At 49.0% G+C, this 13,061-nt stretch overlaps 1 protein-coding gene across 2 annotated transcripts in view; it reads left to right on the top strand.

Annotated features, from left to right (window-relative positions):
* Nucleotides 1–13,061, top strand: part of Rab11fip3 (RAB11 family interacting protein 3) — an 87,972-nt gene that overhangs the window by 51,726 nt on the left and 23,185 nt on the right. Inside the window, exons 3-6 of one of the 2 annotated variants that reach the window (XM_036195376.1) lie at nucleotides 1,361–1,452; nucleotides 8,855–9,066; nucleotides 11,022–11,171; nucleotides 12,808–12,942. In XM_036195376.1, the coding sequence (XP_036051269.1) occupies nucleotides 1,361–1,452; nucleotides 8,855–9,066; nucleotides 11,022–11,171; nucleotides 12,808–12,942 (589 nt within the window). The remainder of the gene's footprint in view (nucleotides 1–1,360; nucleotides 1,453–8,854; nucleotides 9,067–11,021; nucleotides 11,172–12,807; nucleotides 12,943–13,061) is intronic. The other variant, XM_036195377.1, reaches the window with a different exon arrangement.

Raw genomic sequence — 13,061 nt, 5'->3', positions numbered from 1 at the left:
CACATGATATACACATAAATAATAAAAATAGGTCTGGGCACGGTGTTAATTCCAGCACTCAGGAGGTAGAAGTATGTAGATGGATCTCTGTGAGTTCGAGGCCAACCTGCTTGGTCTACAGAGTGAGTTCCAGGGCATCCAGGGCTACACGCAGAAACTCTGTTTCAAAAGTAAAGAAAAATTTAAACCCAACCTCATATTTTGAAATATCTTCACTATACTATTTATTAGGTATGAGCATGCATGCATGTGTGGGCACATACATATTGTGGCGTGCGTCTGGAAGTCAGAGAACATTTGGGACTCGGTTTTGTGTTTTGACGATGTGGGTTCCAGGGATCAAACTCAGCTTGTCAGCTTGATGGCAAGCACCCTTGTCCACTGGACTTTCTGGCTAGTCCAAACCCACTTTTATATACATGTATTTATGTATGTATGTATGTATACACACACATACACAAGCTACAACAGAGGAAAACGGAACTGTTGAGTGTGACACACCTTGGCACTGCGTTGCTCAGTGTCTCACCAGCCAAGATGTTGGTGACGTTGCGGGTTTGTATGGAGCCCCTTTTCAAGGCTGTATATGTTTGCAGAACTTGACTTCTCGCACTTTTCCTTTCAATGTTGCTTGCTTCTTTTTTTTGGGGGGGGGGTTATTATTAAGAGATTTTCTATTCGCTTTACATACCAACCACAGATCCCCCTCTTTCTCTCCCCACCTCCCATCCTTCCCCCCAATGCACCCCCTTCCCCATATTCTCCAAGTCAAGGTCTCCCATGGGGAGTCAGCAGAGCCTGGCACCCTCAGCTGAGGCAGGTCCAAGCCCCTCTCCCCTGCACCAAGGCTGTGCAAGGTGTCCCACCCTAGGCACTGGGCTCCAAAAAGCCCACCCATGCATCAGGGATGGATCTCCATCCCCCTGCCTGGGGGCCCCCCAAACAGTTCAAGCTAAACAGTATCTCGTATCCAAAGGGCCTAGTCCAGTCCTATGGGGGTTCCATAGCATTTAGTCCACAGTTCGTGGGTTTCCACTAGTGTGGCTGGTCATCTCTGCATGCTTGTTTGGTTCTGGAAAAAAAAAATTATGTATGTACACACCAACTTCCTAGCCCCCTAGCGAGCACTGTTGTCTCCACAGGGATGAGGTCTCATGCCCCCCCTCTGCTTCCTCCCCAGAGTCCTCCACTTAAGGTACACTCACTCTGTTAATCACAGTGTTTCCCCTCCCCCCTGGTCACGGCAGCTCAGCCTTAGAAGTGTTCTTCCTTAGGAGTCCTAGACACATACTGTACCTCCACCGTGGACCCTTCTGGGCAGCACTGGATGGCCTGCTGAGGCCGGCTCTTCTCTCCACAGATCCTGATGGCCAGCTTTACGGTGTGGAGCCTGTCCAAGATGAAGAGCCCCCTGCCTGTGCCGATGAGTTTGACGATTTTGTCACCTACGAGGCAAGTACTTTCCTGACCATGGCTCCCTTTCTTCTTCCTCTGTACTGCGGCTTCTGCTCCCTGAGCATCCTCAGCTGCTCTCACCGAGTGCTGTGCCCTGTGCACATGGGGACGCACGGGGGAGGGGGAGAAGGGGGAGTTGTGGGGGACTTGGCTGTGGCAGAAACCACAGACTTTTCCCACTGGCCCAGTTGGGTTCGGTATCTGCATGTTCAAAAGTCATCTCTTGGGCCTGTTGTGGAGTAGAGGTTTGTGGGCAGTTAGGCTCGGTGGTGTCCTTGCTGTCCCCTGCTTCCAGGCAGAGGCAGAGCACAAGGTGTTGAAGGTTTCCCCTGTGAACTTAAACATAACTGTCTGTGTTTGGGAACATTGACTAACCTCCCTCCTGCCCTGTATCCCTTACTGTCAACTCCTGGGGAACTAGGATGTGCTGTGTGAGTGTCTCTTCAAACCCTGGGCTCCTTGTCACCTAGCTGGGGACAAAGTGACAGCCAAGGAAGGCAGACCACTGTAACTGCCCAGCAGACTGGAGAGAGCTGAGTCAGGTCATCTGGCCAATCTACAGGGTTTTCTTTACAAAACACACACGGAGCTGTTGTCCTTGTGTTCAGGGTGGCTGAGAGACAAGGTCCTTGGGCTCAGGAGTTCCAAGCTGGCTTGGCAATGAGTAAGACCAATCTTGAAAATGTGGAGCTCTACCTCAGCCTGTGGTGTGTTGATAGCTGCAACATTTCACCCTTCTAAGTCCTGTAGGCTGGTGAGGTTGAAGGTTCTTTATAGCAAGTTCTCAGAACCTTTGCTCCTTTGTCACATGAGGGGCTAGACCCTGTAATGTCTAAGTGGATTCCTTTTGAGGGCTACTCGAGGTTTGGTGGGTTTTTTGTTTTGTTTTGTTTTGTTTTTGTTTTTGTTGTTTGTTTGTTTTGGCTTGGTTTTTGGTTTTTGGAGACAGGGTTTCTCTGTGTATGTAGCTTTGGCGCCTTTCCTGGAACTCACTCTGTAGCCCAGGCTGGCTTCGAACTCACAGAGATCCACCTGGCTCTGCCTTCCTAGTGCTGGGATTAAAGGCGTGCACCACCACCGCCTGGCCTGGCCTGAGTTTTTAATCCTAATTTCTCTTTTAAAGACTTATTTTAAGTGCGTGTGTGTGTGTGTGTGTGTGTGTGTGTGTGTGTGCGCGTGCGCGTGCGCGCGCGCGCATGAGTGCAGGCGCCTTTGGAGGCCAGAGGCATTGGGTCACCTGGAGCTGGAGTTAGAGGCATTTGTAAGCCACGCATTCTGGGTGCTGAAAACCAAACTTGTGTTGTGTTGGAAGAGCAGTAAGCACGTAACCACTGAGCCTTCTCTCTTAGCACTCTAATTTCTGTTTTCGATGGAAGAAACATTTCTACGTTTCTGTTTACTTTTAAAAAACTGCAGAGGGTTTCCGTGTGATGTCTGCCACAGTGTTCCGGTTACAAGCACACTGGCACAGGCGGGCCACAGCTGGCGCTTCATGGTTGACCAACATTTGCAGTGTGCACATGAAGTCACGTCTCTGTGACAGCATCCCAGACCATCGTTCCCGCTCAGCCAGTCCCCTGTGCTCTGGCTGCCCCACGTGCCCCTGGCTGCCCCTGGGTTTTGCAGAGTTGTGTTTCTGCCTTTCCTGGGTGTCTCTGAGCTACACTCTCAGGCCTGCTCTTCTCAGTTGTGCCCATGTTTCTTCCATGTCTTGCTTTTCAGGTTTGCAGGTGCAGTTTTCAGAACTAGATATTGCTGTGAACTTACAGAGAGTTTGTTCTTTAAAACAAAACAGCTAGGCACGGTAGTGCAGGCTGCAATCCATGCTTGGGAGGTGGAAACAGGAGGATCAGAAATTCAGGTAATCTTTGGTGACATCGTGAGTTCAAGGCCAGCCTGGACTATAAAAAAATGTTGTCAGATGTGGTGGCTCACTCCTTTAATTCCAGCACTCAGGAGGCAGAGAAGGACAGATCTCTGAGCCAGCCTTGTCTACACTGTAAGTTCCAGGATAGCCAGAACTACATAGTGAGACCCTGTTTCAAAAAACAAACATACAAACAAACAAAAAAAGAACTAAAAGAAATGTCAAACATCTTTTTATTGGTTTGTTAATTTTTCTGAGACAGGGTTTTTCTGCATAGCCCTGGCTATCTTAGAACTTGCTATGTAGACCAAATGGGCCTTGAACTCACCGAGATCCACCTGCCTCTGCCTCCTAAGCACTGAATCCTAGCTTCTTTTTAAAGTGGAGAATCTATGTATCAAATCCAGATGCCCTATTTGGTACTTAGAGACAATTACCTTTTACCGAATTGCTGTGAGTAGTTCTTGGTAGACCTGTGATTCTGGCGGAACAAGGTGAGTGTGAGCACATGCCAGCAAGAGTCTGAGGCAGGTGCTCACTCATGAGCACTCCCTGCTGGGGCCCCTACTACCACTTTCCTGGGCACCCCTTGGGCTTAGCTTGTAACAGGAGAATATTAAGTGAGGCCAGCAAGAATTAGAGAGCTGAGTTGCTGGTGATGTTTACAGGGATAATCATGAAAAGAAAGCTCATTGTCCAAGTATCTGAACATGCCGAGGGAGGACAGACCACGCCACAGTGGTTAGAGACCACTTATCAGGGTTTCTGGAGGAGCGGTGAGGAAGTCACCCGGAGAACAAGCAGGACCAGGTGATAAGGGTGTCCCAGAATTGTCCTGGCTGTGCTTTCTGTGTGCCTCCCTCCTCCCCACTGCTGGGAGCTGGGGAGACCACTTTTCTGATGAGAATGTGTCTTTTGTACAAGCCGTTATCAGGAAGGTTAAAGTGTCCACCCAGACTGCTGCGCTTTGTTCCCTGCCTGTTTGTTAAGGCCAGCAAGGACCTTCCCGGACTTTGCTCCTCCCCACCTGGCCGGCAGCAGCTTAACAGAGCGTGTCCGGGAGCAGGTTAAACTTTCTCTGAGGTAGGGATGTGCCTCCAGGTGGGCACATGGATTTTGCATGGCTAGCAAACAGGAAGGTGACAGCCAGTGAAGAGAAGTCAGTGACTAGGTAAGCAGGGACACGCTATCAGGAGGTCATCTCCAGCAACACACCCTTCCCGGAACCTGGGCCCAGAGACAGGCCTGTGAAGGTACTTGGCCATTATCTGAGGGTAAGAAGAGACCCGAGAGTGCTGTGCCTGGATTGTGCCTGAATTCTGTTTCTGTGGAGGGAGGAACCATAGCCTGGACTGTGGAGCTGCCAGGCAGTGTTAGCCATAACTGATAGCCTGAACTAAGGGTCTCATGTGTCTCTTGATGCCTTAGATGATCGGGTACCTACTGAATGTAACGACACATTGGGAAGTTTTTTAAGGCATGTTGGTTTTAAAGTGAATTCGTCTTTACTTTGGTAGTAGGTAAAAATTTAGAAGTTGGTACTATAGAGTGTTGTCTTCCGGGCAAAGCTATAGTCTAACTGGCTGGTACATGGAGCCCAATGGGTGAGGCTATGTTTGCATTGTGTCATGAACTGTGCAGTAGTACTGTGTTCCAAAGTGGGGGTTTTGGTGCCTGTCTTGAAGGGCCTTGGGAAAACAGATTTGCTATTTAGCTCATCAGCACCTGTGCAGGGCCCTTTGCCAGAAGACCCAAGTTTCAGGAGCTGGCAGGGGGCAGGGTCTGAGCTGAGTGCTCGTCCTCCCAGTACCTCAGAGTCCGGGTCTTCTTTCTTTGTGGCTAACTTGCATCTAGTAGACTATTAGCAATCTGGGGGCTTCATGTTCGTGTCCCACATCCCGTAGAGGACCCTGGGTACTTTTTGCAGTGCTGAAGGATGGGTCCTCTTGACCTCATTTGTTTACTGTGAAGTTTACACAAGCAACCATGTCCCCCTCTCTGTGACTGGGGCTCTGCAGTTACTCCACAGGGCTGCATAAGGGACGGATCCTTTAGGAATGAGTTGAGGTTGTGTCCTACAGCCTCCCTCCAGGTTGTGGTACAGATGGAGATGTAGACATTTGTTTCTTTGCTCTCGTGGGGGTAGAGTTGATTCTGTCCTAACACTCTGCCTAAACTCCAAGGAAGGTGCCACGCCTGGCCTGTGCTCCCAGAGACACCACCCTCAGCATCTCGAGAACTCCATGTAATGAGTAGGCTCCACCCGTCAGACCCTTTCCATCCCAGGGAGAAATGTGCTAACTGCACTGAGAACGTGTTACACTCATTCCCAGTGTCAGAGCAGTGCTGGAAAATCTGGGTGCCCATGGCCAGGGGAGGAGCAGTGGGTGCAGTGAGTGTGTGTGGGTTGGCTTTAAGAAACAAATTACTACATTAATAGGGGGGGTCACACATTCTACGGTGCAGGTGTAGAGGTCACCATTTGGGTCCTGGGGATCCAACTCCAGTCATCAGGCCTGAGGGCAAGTGCCTTTACTGGATGAGTCATCTGTTTCTTGTTTTGTTTTGAGACAAGGTCGAACTCTACAGAGCAAGCAGGCTGCCTTCAGACTCAGAGATTCTTCTGTCTCTGCCTCCCAAGTGCTGGGATTAAAGGTGCGTGCCACAACGCCTGGGGATAATTTTATTTTTGTTTTATTTTTAGTTTTTTGAGACAGGGTTTCTTTGTGTAGCTTTTGGAGCCTATCCTGGATATTTTTATTTTTTATTTTATTTTATTTTTATTTTTTTGGTTTTCTCGAGACAGGGTTTCTCTGTGTAGCTTTGTGCCTTTCCTGGAACTGGTTTTGGAGACCAGGCTGGCCACGAACTCACAGAGATCCGCCTGCCTCTTCCTCCTGAGTGCTGGGATTAAAGGTGTGTGCCACCACCACCCAGCTTGATCACTTTCTATTATAAGTAAGCACCAACCTACTCTGAGGTCTTGGAAGGTCCTGCCAGGTTAGTGTTGGGGCCTAGATGTCCAGCTCATGGGTCTCGCTGCTCCCTTTCTCCCACAGCTTGGTGCTGAGCAGAGTCTCTTGTGGGGCCATACTTCTGTTCCAGGTACAACATTCTTTCAGTTTTGCTTACTGCTAATGAGCCATGCCTAGTCTTGGTTTTCATTCTACTCAGAAATCTACTGTGTTTTCTTAGTGCCTGCGTAAGTGACTATCAGCCTCCCCTCATGGACCATCAGGAGTCTATACAGGATGGTGTCCTGTTTGTCCACCATCTCCTGTAGGCCAGGCCTTGGACAGTTGCCTGTGCCTGCCTGTTGTGCTAGCCTGTCTGAACAGGCTTCTGCAGGACGGAGTCCTGGCCTGCCTCATTCCAGAGAGAGCTGCTTAGGTGCACCGGTGAAACAGAAGTGGACTGTAAAGGTCACTTTCTCATTTAGGCTTTTTTAAAGACAGGGTCTCACTATATCACCTCAGCATCCTGGAGCTTACTATGTAGACCGTGCTGGCCTTGAACTCATTGAGAACTGCCTGTTTCTGTCTCCTGAGTGCTGGAATTAAATGTGTGTACCACCATTGTCTGGCTTTGGTTTTAGATTTTCACGTGCTGCTTTCTACAAAGTACTTATTTAGTTTTAGTTTTGATGAATGTTGTACCCTTTGGAAGCATGACTGTGTGGTCTGGTTTCTTTTCCCTTTTTTTTGGTTTTTCGAGACAGGGTTTCTCTGTGTAGCTCTGGAGCCTGTCCTGGACTAGCTCTGTAGACCAGGCTGGCCTCGAACTCACAGAGATCCACCTGCCTCTGCCTCCCAAGGGCTGGGATTACAGGCGTGTGCCACCACTGCCCGGCTATCGTTTCCTTTCTTGCTCTAAGAAGTGCCCACCCTTGTCATCCACTGGAACCTTAAGATGAGTACTTACAGCTCTCCCTTTGTGGTTGAAGCTCAGGTCACGTGCTGTTAGTGGAGCTAACAAGATTAGAGCTGGCTTCTCCTCAGCCTAGAGGCTCAGGTCTTCCTGGGAGGATTGCAGGCTCCTTACACTCCTTTGAACACCAGACCTGAGGGACAAAGTGCATCTTTTTCCTGCTAGAACTGCAAGTTTCAGAAATCCTATTTACAAATTGTTAACCTCAGGATCTTCTGAATATGAAATGTCAGAGACTTACGCTAACTTGAAGCTTCATTGTAATTAAAATTGAACTTTTAAGTAGGAAGTGCCCTCCTTTATCCTTCTTTGGTTTTCAGTTCATTGGTATTATTTAAATTCTGACTGTGTGCCCTAGGTTAAGCCACATGCTGTATTCTGTCCACAGGGGAAAACAGGTCGGATTGGGGAAGAGACACTGAACTATAACAGTTGGCTAGATGATTGACACATTAGAAGTTACACCTTGACTTCACATTTCAAAGCAGTATCCTGTCCGGGCATGGTAGCCCACGCCTTTAATCCCAGCACTGGTGAAGCAGAGGCAGGTGGATTTCTGAGTTTGAGGCCAGCCTGATCAACAGAGCAAGTTCCAGGACAGCCAGAGCTGCACAGAGAAACCCTGTCTTTAAAAAACAAAACCAGGGTTGAGGATTTAGCTCAGTGGTAGTGTGCTTGCCTAGCAAGCACAAGGCCCTGGGTTGGATCCTCAGCTCAAAAAAACAAAAACAAACAAACAAACAAACAAAAAACCCAAAACCAAAGAAGGAAAAACACCCAAAAACAAAAAACCAGCAGAAGCCTAGACATGCAAAAATAGCTGTTGATGATGATATCTTAATTTGATTTTTAGATATTTTTATTGTTGCTGATTTTTTATGTGGGGGAGGTGCTACAATATGTGTGTGGAGGTCGAGGGACAATTTTAGGGAGTCAGTTCTCGTCTACCATGTGTGTCTTGGGGATTGAACTCAGATCAAGGGGCTTGGTGGCTTGTGCCTTTACCCACTGAGCCGCCCTGCCGGCGGGGATGTCTTCATTTTAAAAGTCTTATACTGTCATACTTCCTTACTGTAAGTAATATCCATGCTGAAACCGCAAACCAAGTGGTTCTATTGGGGATATTTGTAATTCTGAGATGCGTTGTATCTTCTAGATGTTTTATTATTCAACTGATTTGAAAACGACTCCACTTTCATCTTTTTGAGACAACGTTTTTCTATTAACCCAGGCTGGCCTTGAACTCATGGTCTTCCTGCCTTGCCTTTTATGTGCCAGGAATACAGGTGGGCTCCACCATGTGCACCTCTGTGCATATTTCTGTCTTTTCTTTTTCATTTTAAAAATAAGGGGCTGGGGGTGCAGTTAAATGGCAGATCACATAGGGCATCCCAGAGGCCCTATGTGTAGTCTGCAACAAATGTGTGTGTGTGTGTGTGTGTGTGTGTGTGTGTGTGTGTGTGTGTCACACACACATATACTGAGTCCTGATTTATAAGCTAACTTCAGTGCTTAGGGATATGGTTGTTATTTTTGGTGGTGCTATGTTCTCTGTCAATCTGGCCTCCGTAGCTGTCCAGGCTAATTGTTGGTTCTCTCTCCTAGGCCAATGAGGTGACAGACAGCGCATACATGGGGTCTGAGGGTACCTACAGTGAGTGTGAGACCTTTACAGATGAGGACACCAGCACCCTGGTGCACCCCGAGCTTCAGCCTGAAGGGGACGCCGACAGTGCTGGTGGTTCAGCTGTACCCTCAGAGTGCCTAGACACGATGGAGGAGTCTGACCATGGTGCATTGCTGCTGCTCCCAAGCAGGTCTGTACCCATGCCGTGTGTGTGTGTGTGTGTGTGTGTGTGTGTGTGTGTGTGTGTGTGTGTGTGTGTGTGTGTGTGTGTGTGTGTGTGTCTGTGTGTCTGTGTGTATGTGTGTGTGTGTCTGTGTCTGTGTGTGTGTGTCTGTGTGTCGTATGGATTCCCTAAACTGCTGCCTACAATGGTAGGAACAGTCAGGGCCATATGTAGCCTCCTCCTGTCTCTGTGGAGCTGCACCTGTCCATCCAGCTGACGTCCCTATGCTTCTCCTGCTAGGATACTCCTGGATTTAATGTCCTACAGGGTCTGTCTGTAGAGACAGAGAAATTGTGAGAAATAAACCTTAACTCAGTCTTTTGAGGTTTGTAAGCACTGTTCTTTTTTAAAATAGGGTCTCCTATAGCCGAGCGGTAGTGATGCACACCTTTAGTCCCAAACAGAGGCAGGTGGATCTCTGTGAGTTCGAGGCCAGCCTGGGCTACCAAGTGAGTTCCAGGAAAGGCGCAAAGCTACACAGAGAAACCCTGTGGGGGGTGGGGGGGGACCAACAACAACAAAAAGAATTGTGTTTGTGTGGCAGAACGTGCATGTGAGTGCAGGTGCCTGCAAAGGCCAGAGACGTAGGACCCCGTGGAACTGGAGTTAAAGACAATTGAGAACTACCATGTGGGCCTTCTGAAATCGCAGTCAGTATTCTGAGCATCTTCCCAGCCCCGGAAGCTAATGCTCATCCTCAGAAGCACTCTTAACAACTGAGCTGTGTCTTCAACCCATTAGCACATTTAAAAAATTATTATTGGGTTTTTTTTTGTTTCTTTTTTTTTTGAGACAGGGTTTCTCTGTGTATCCCTGGCTGTCCTAGAACTCACTGTGTAGATCAGGCTGGACTTGAACCCACTTGCAAAATCATTTTTTAAAACAGGGTCTCACTATGTGGCTCTGTCTGTCATGAAGATTGGGCTGACTTTGGACTCACAGAGATCCCTCCTGCCTCTGCCTCCCAAATGCTGGGATTAAGGTGTGTGCCAACACTAGCCCAATCTTGAAGCCAGGGCTGGAGGACATAATACTCACATATCTTTGTGATACCCTGCATTGGCCACATATGGATGTAATAAATAATAAATAAATATATCACTAAAAACTTAAAAATTGACAGGTGTGGTATCGCACACTTTTAATGGCAGCACTCAAGATGCAGAGACAGGTAGGTCCGTGAGTTTGAGGCCAGCCTGGGTTGGTTACACAGTGAGTTGCAGGCCAGCCAAGGGCTACATAGTGAGACCCTGTCTCAAAGCAAAACAAAACAACGAAACTGACAAGAAAACACTTCAGTATAATAGTATACTGTTTCTTTCTTTCTTTTTTCTTTTTTCTTTTTTCCGAGACAGGGTTTCTCTGTGTGTCCCTGGCTGTCCTGGAACTAGCTCTGTAGACCAGGCTGGCCTCGAACTCAGAGATCCACTGGCCTCTGCCTACCAAGTTCTGGGATTAAATGTGAGGACCACCACCGCTCAGCTGATCCTACCGTGTCACTGATGAGGTCTCCAGCTATTAACACTGGCCATGTATGTGAATTTCATAGGTGTCAAACTGGCCATGTGTGTGAGTTTCATCGTTGTCAAACTGGAAGTTGCAACCCTGTTGGAGCACTGTGGTCAGCCAAAGAGCATAGGCCCTCCTGACCCTTCTGAGTGCCCTTAGCATGGTCTGTCACTTTACTGTCTCCCGTATCCCAGAAGAACAGCCTCTTTGGAGTGATGCAATTTCATATCTGTTAGTAAATGAATTAAGTAGCACAGTTCCTGAAAATCGATTTCACCTGTTTCTGGTTCTGTTCTGTTTTTGCAGTGTGGCTCCTCGGGTGATGTGACTCAGGCTTGTGTCTTATCAAATAGTGTACATCCCATCAGGTGCCTAGGGCCGTGACTCAGATTGCTTCTGTCTGTCTTTTGTAGAACCCGCTCCCACAGCCAGGCCGTCGTCATGGTGATTGGCAGTGAGGAACATTTTGAAGATTATGGTGAGGGCAGTGAGGCAGAGCTGTCCCCGGAGACCCTCTGTAATGGGGAGCTGGACTGCGGAGACCCTGCTTTTCTCACCCCCAGGTGACACCTCGCACTATGCACGGTCTGCTCCTTCTCTCTGTGGGGTCCTGTGCTGGTCAGGGGAAACTCGCCTTATCTGCTGCTGTGCAGTTAAACACCACACGGAGGAGTCTGTCCCAGAGGGGAGGCTAGCTGCGCCCCTCTTGTCTACTGCAGTATACTGCAGACCTTGAAGCATCTGCTAAGCCACTGCACACGGCTGCCGGCTGGCTTTGAGGGGGACTGGAGAGTCATGAGCCAGGCTCTGCCATGATATTCCTCCAAATCTTCTGAAAAGTTCTAGCTCTGAGTTAACCGAACTACAACATCTGGTAGACAAGACACTTGCTTTCCCTAAGTTGCCTCAGGAGGTTGACTTGTGTGCACAACTGGCTGGTTTTGACTGCAGACCTGAGTAGCCCCTCCTGAGCATTCAGTCTGAGGAAACCACCAGCTCTCAGTGGGGCCCAGGCCTGGCTGGGCAGCGCCTCCACACCGACCCCATCTCCCTTGTGCTTCCGGGTTCCTGATTTTGTCCACTTCAGCCTGGTTATCATGGCAGCACAGACCTGTGGAACCAGTGCTAGAGGGCTTTCTGTAAGCTAATATGCCACCTCAAAACAGCGCTGGCTGTGAATGGGCTCTCTGAGTGCATCCTGGCTGCACAGCCCTCCTAGGGAGAGTTCTAGAGGCTTTGAGTTGGAGGGAGTGGGCTTGTTCCGGAATTGGGCATTTCTGTATCTGTGTCTGTAGCGCTGTGGCACTCTCCTGTTTGTGCAGTTTACCCCGTCTCCCATCTGCTGTTTCCAGTCTAAGGTGTCATTTTCATGCTACATTTTAAGTATTCTTTTTTACCCTTCTTTTTTGGTTTTTTTTGAGACAGAGTTTCTCTGTGTAGTTTTAGTGCCTGTCCTGGATCTCACTCTGTAGACCAGGCTGGCCTCGAACTCACAGAGATCCACCTGCCTCTGTCTCCCGAGTGCTGGGATTAAAGGCGTGCGCCGCCACCGCCCGGCCTCTGCTCTTCTTTAAATTGAACTTGCAGACTAGTTTTCCACAACCTGTGGGTCCTTCCCCAGGCATGAGGCTGCTTCCCTGACCTCGGTGCCCAGGAACAGATATGTCCTGGTCCACGAGTGTACCAAGAGCTTGTTGAATTAGAGTCACAGGAGTCTAGCTAGCATCCCCAGAAGGCTAGACAGAATCCTGAGTTTTTAACACGGACCTCAAAAGCATAAATCTGCTTTTTTTGGGTTCTTCAGACAGCAAGACTATCTCAAAATAACAACAACAAAACCCCAACAAATAAACTCCCCCTGGAGACACATTCTGCTGTCACAGTCATGTGATTTCCACGGGGGAGAAAGCTGTTGTCTGTATTTACCTTCCTGATAAAGGGAGTTTGGGGTTCAGGCTCTCACTGCCTGGCAGGGGGAATGTGTGGCAGCCCTGGCTGCTCCAGGTAGTGGATGTTCCAGGCTCCTCAGGTGATGCGAGGAAGGGCTTCTGGTAGTCCCCAGAGCACAGGCAGTACCCTGGACCATTCCTCCTCTTCCTGTGCTTCTGTCCACTGCCTTTCCCTCCCTCCTCCACCTCAGGCCTGGCAAAGACAACCCAACAGGGCCTCCTCTCTCCTGACTGGCCTCTGTCTTTCTAGCTCCAACCCTCTTGCCTCAAAGCTGCGCAGCGTCCTCACTGATGAGGTCTTTGAGTTTCACTGTAGCCAGTGCCACAGACAGATCAACCGCCTCGAAGACCTTTCTGCCCGCCTGACTGACCTTGAGATGAATAGGTAACATGGAGACCCTGGTCTTGCTCCGTGCTCCCAGGGAGACTCCCACTGCAGTGCTCCCCACTACTGGGTGTTGCCCAAGGTGCTCCTGCTCTGGTCACCTAGTCTAGCAAGGCACT

This window comes from Onychomys torridus, chromosome 8, assembly GCF_903995425.1.
Source record: "Onychomys torridus chromosome 8, mOncTor1.1, whole genome shotgun sequence".
In the NCBI taxonomy this organism is placed as follows: domain Eukaryota; kingdom Metazoa; phylum Chordata; class Mammalia; order Rodentia; family Cricetidae; genus Onychomys; species Onychomys torridus.
Note: the sequence above shows the minus strand (reverse complement) of the source record. Positions and strands in the feature narration are given on the sequence as shown.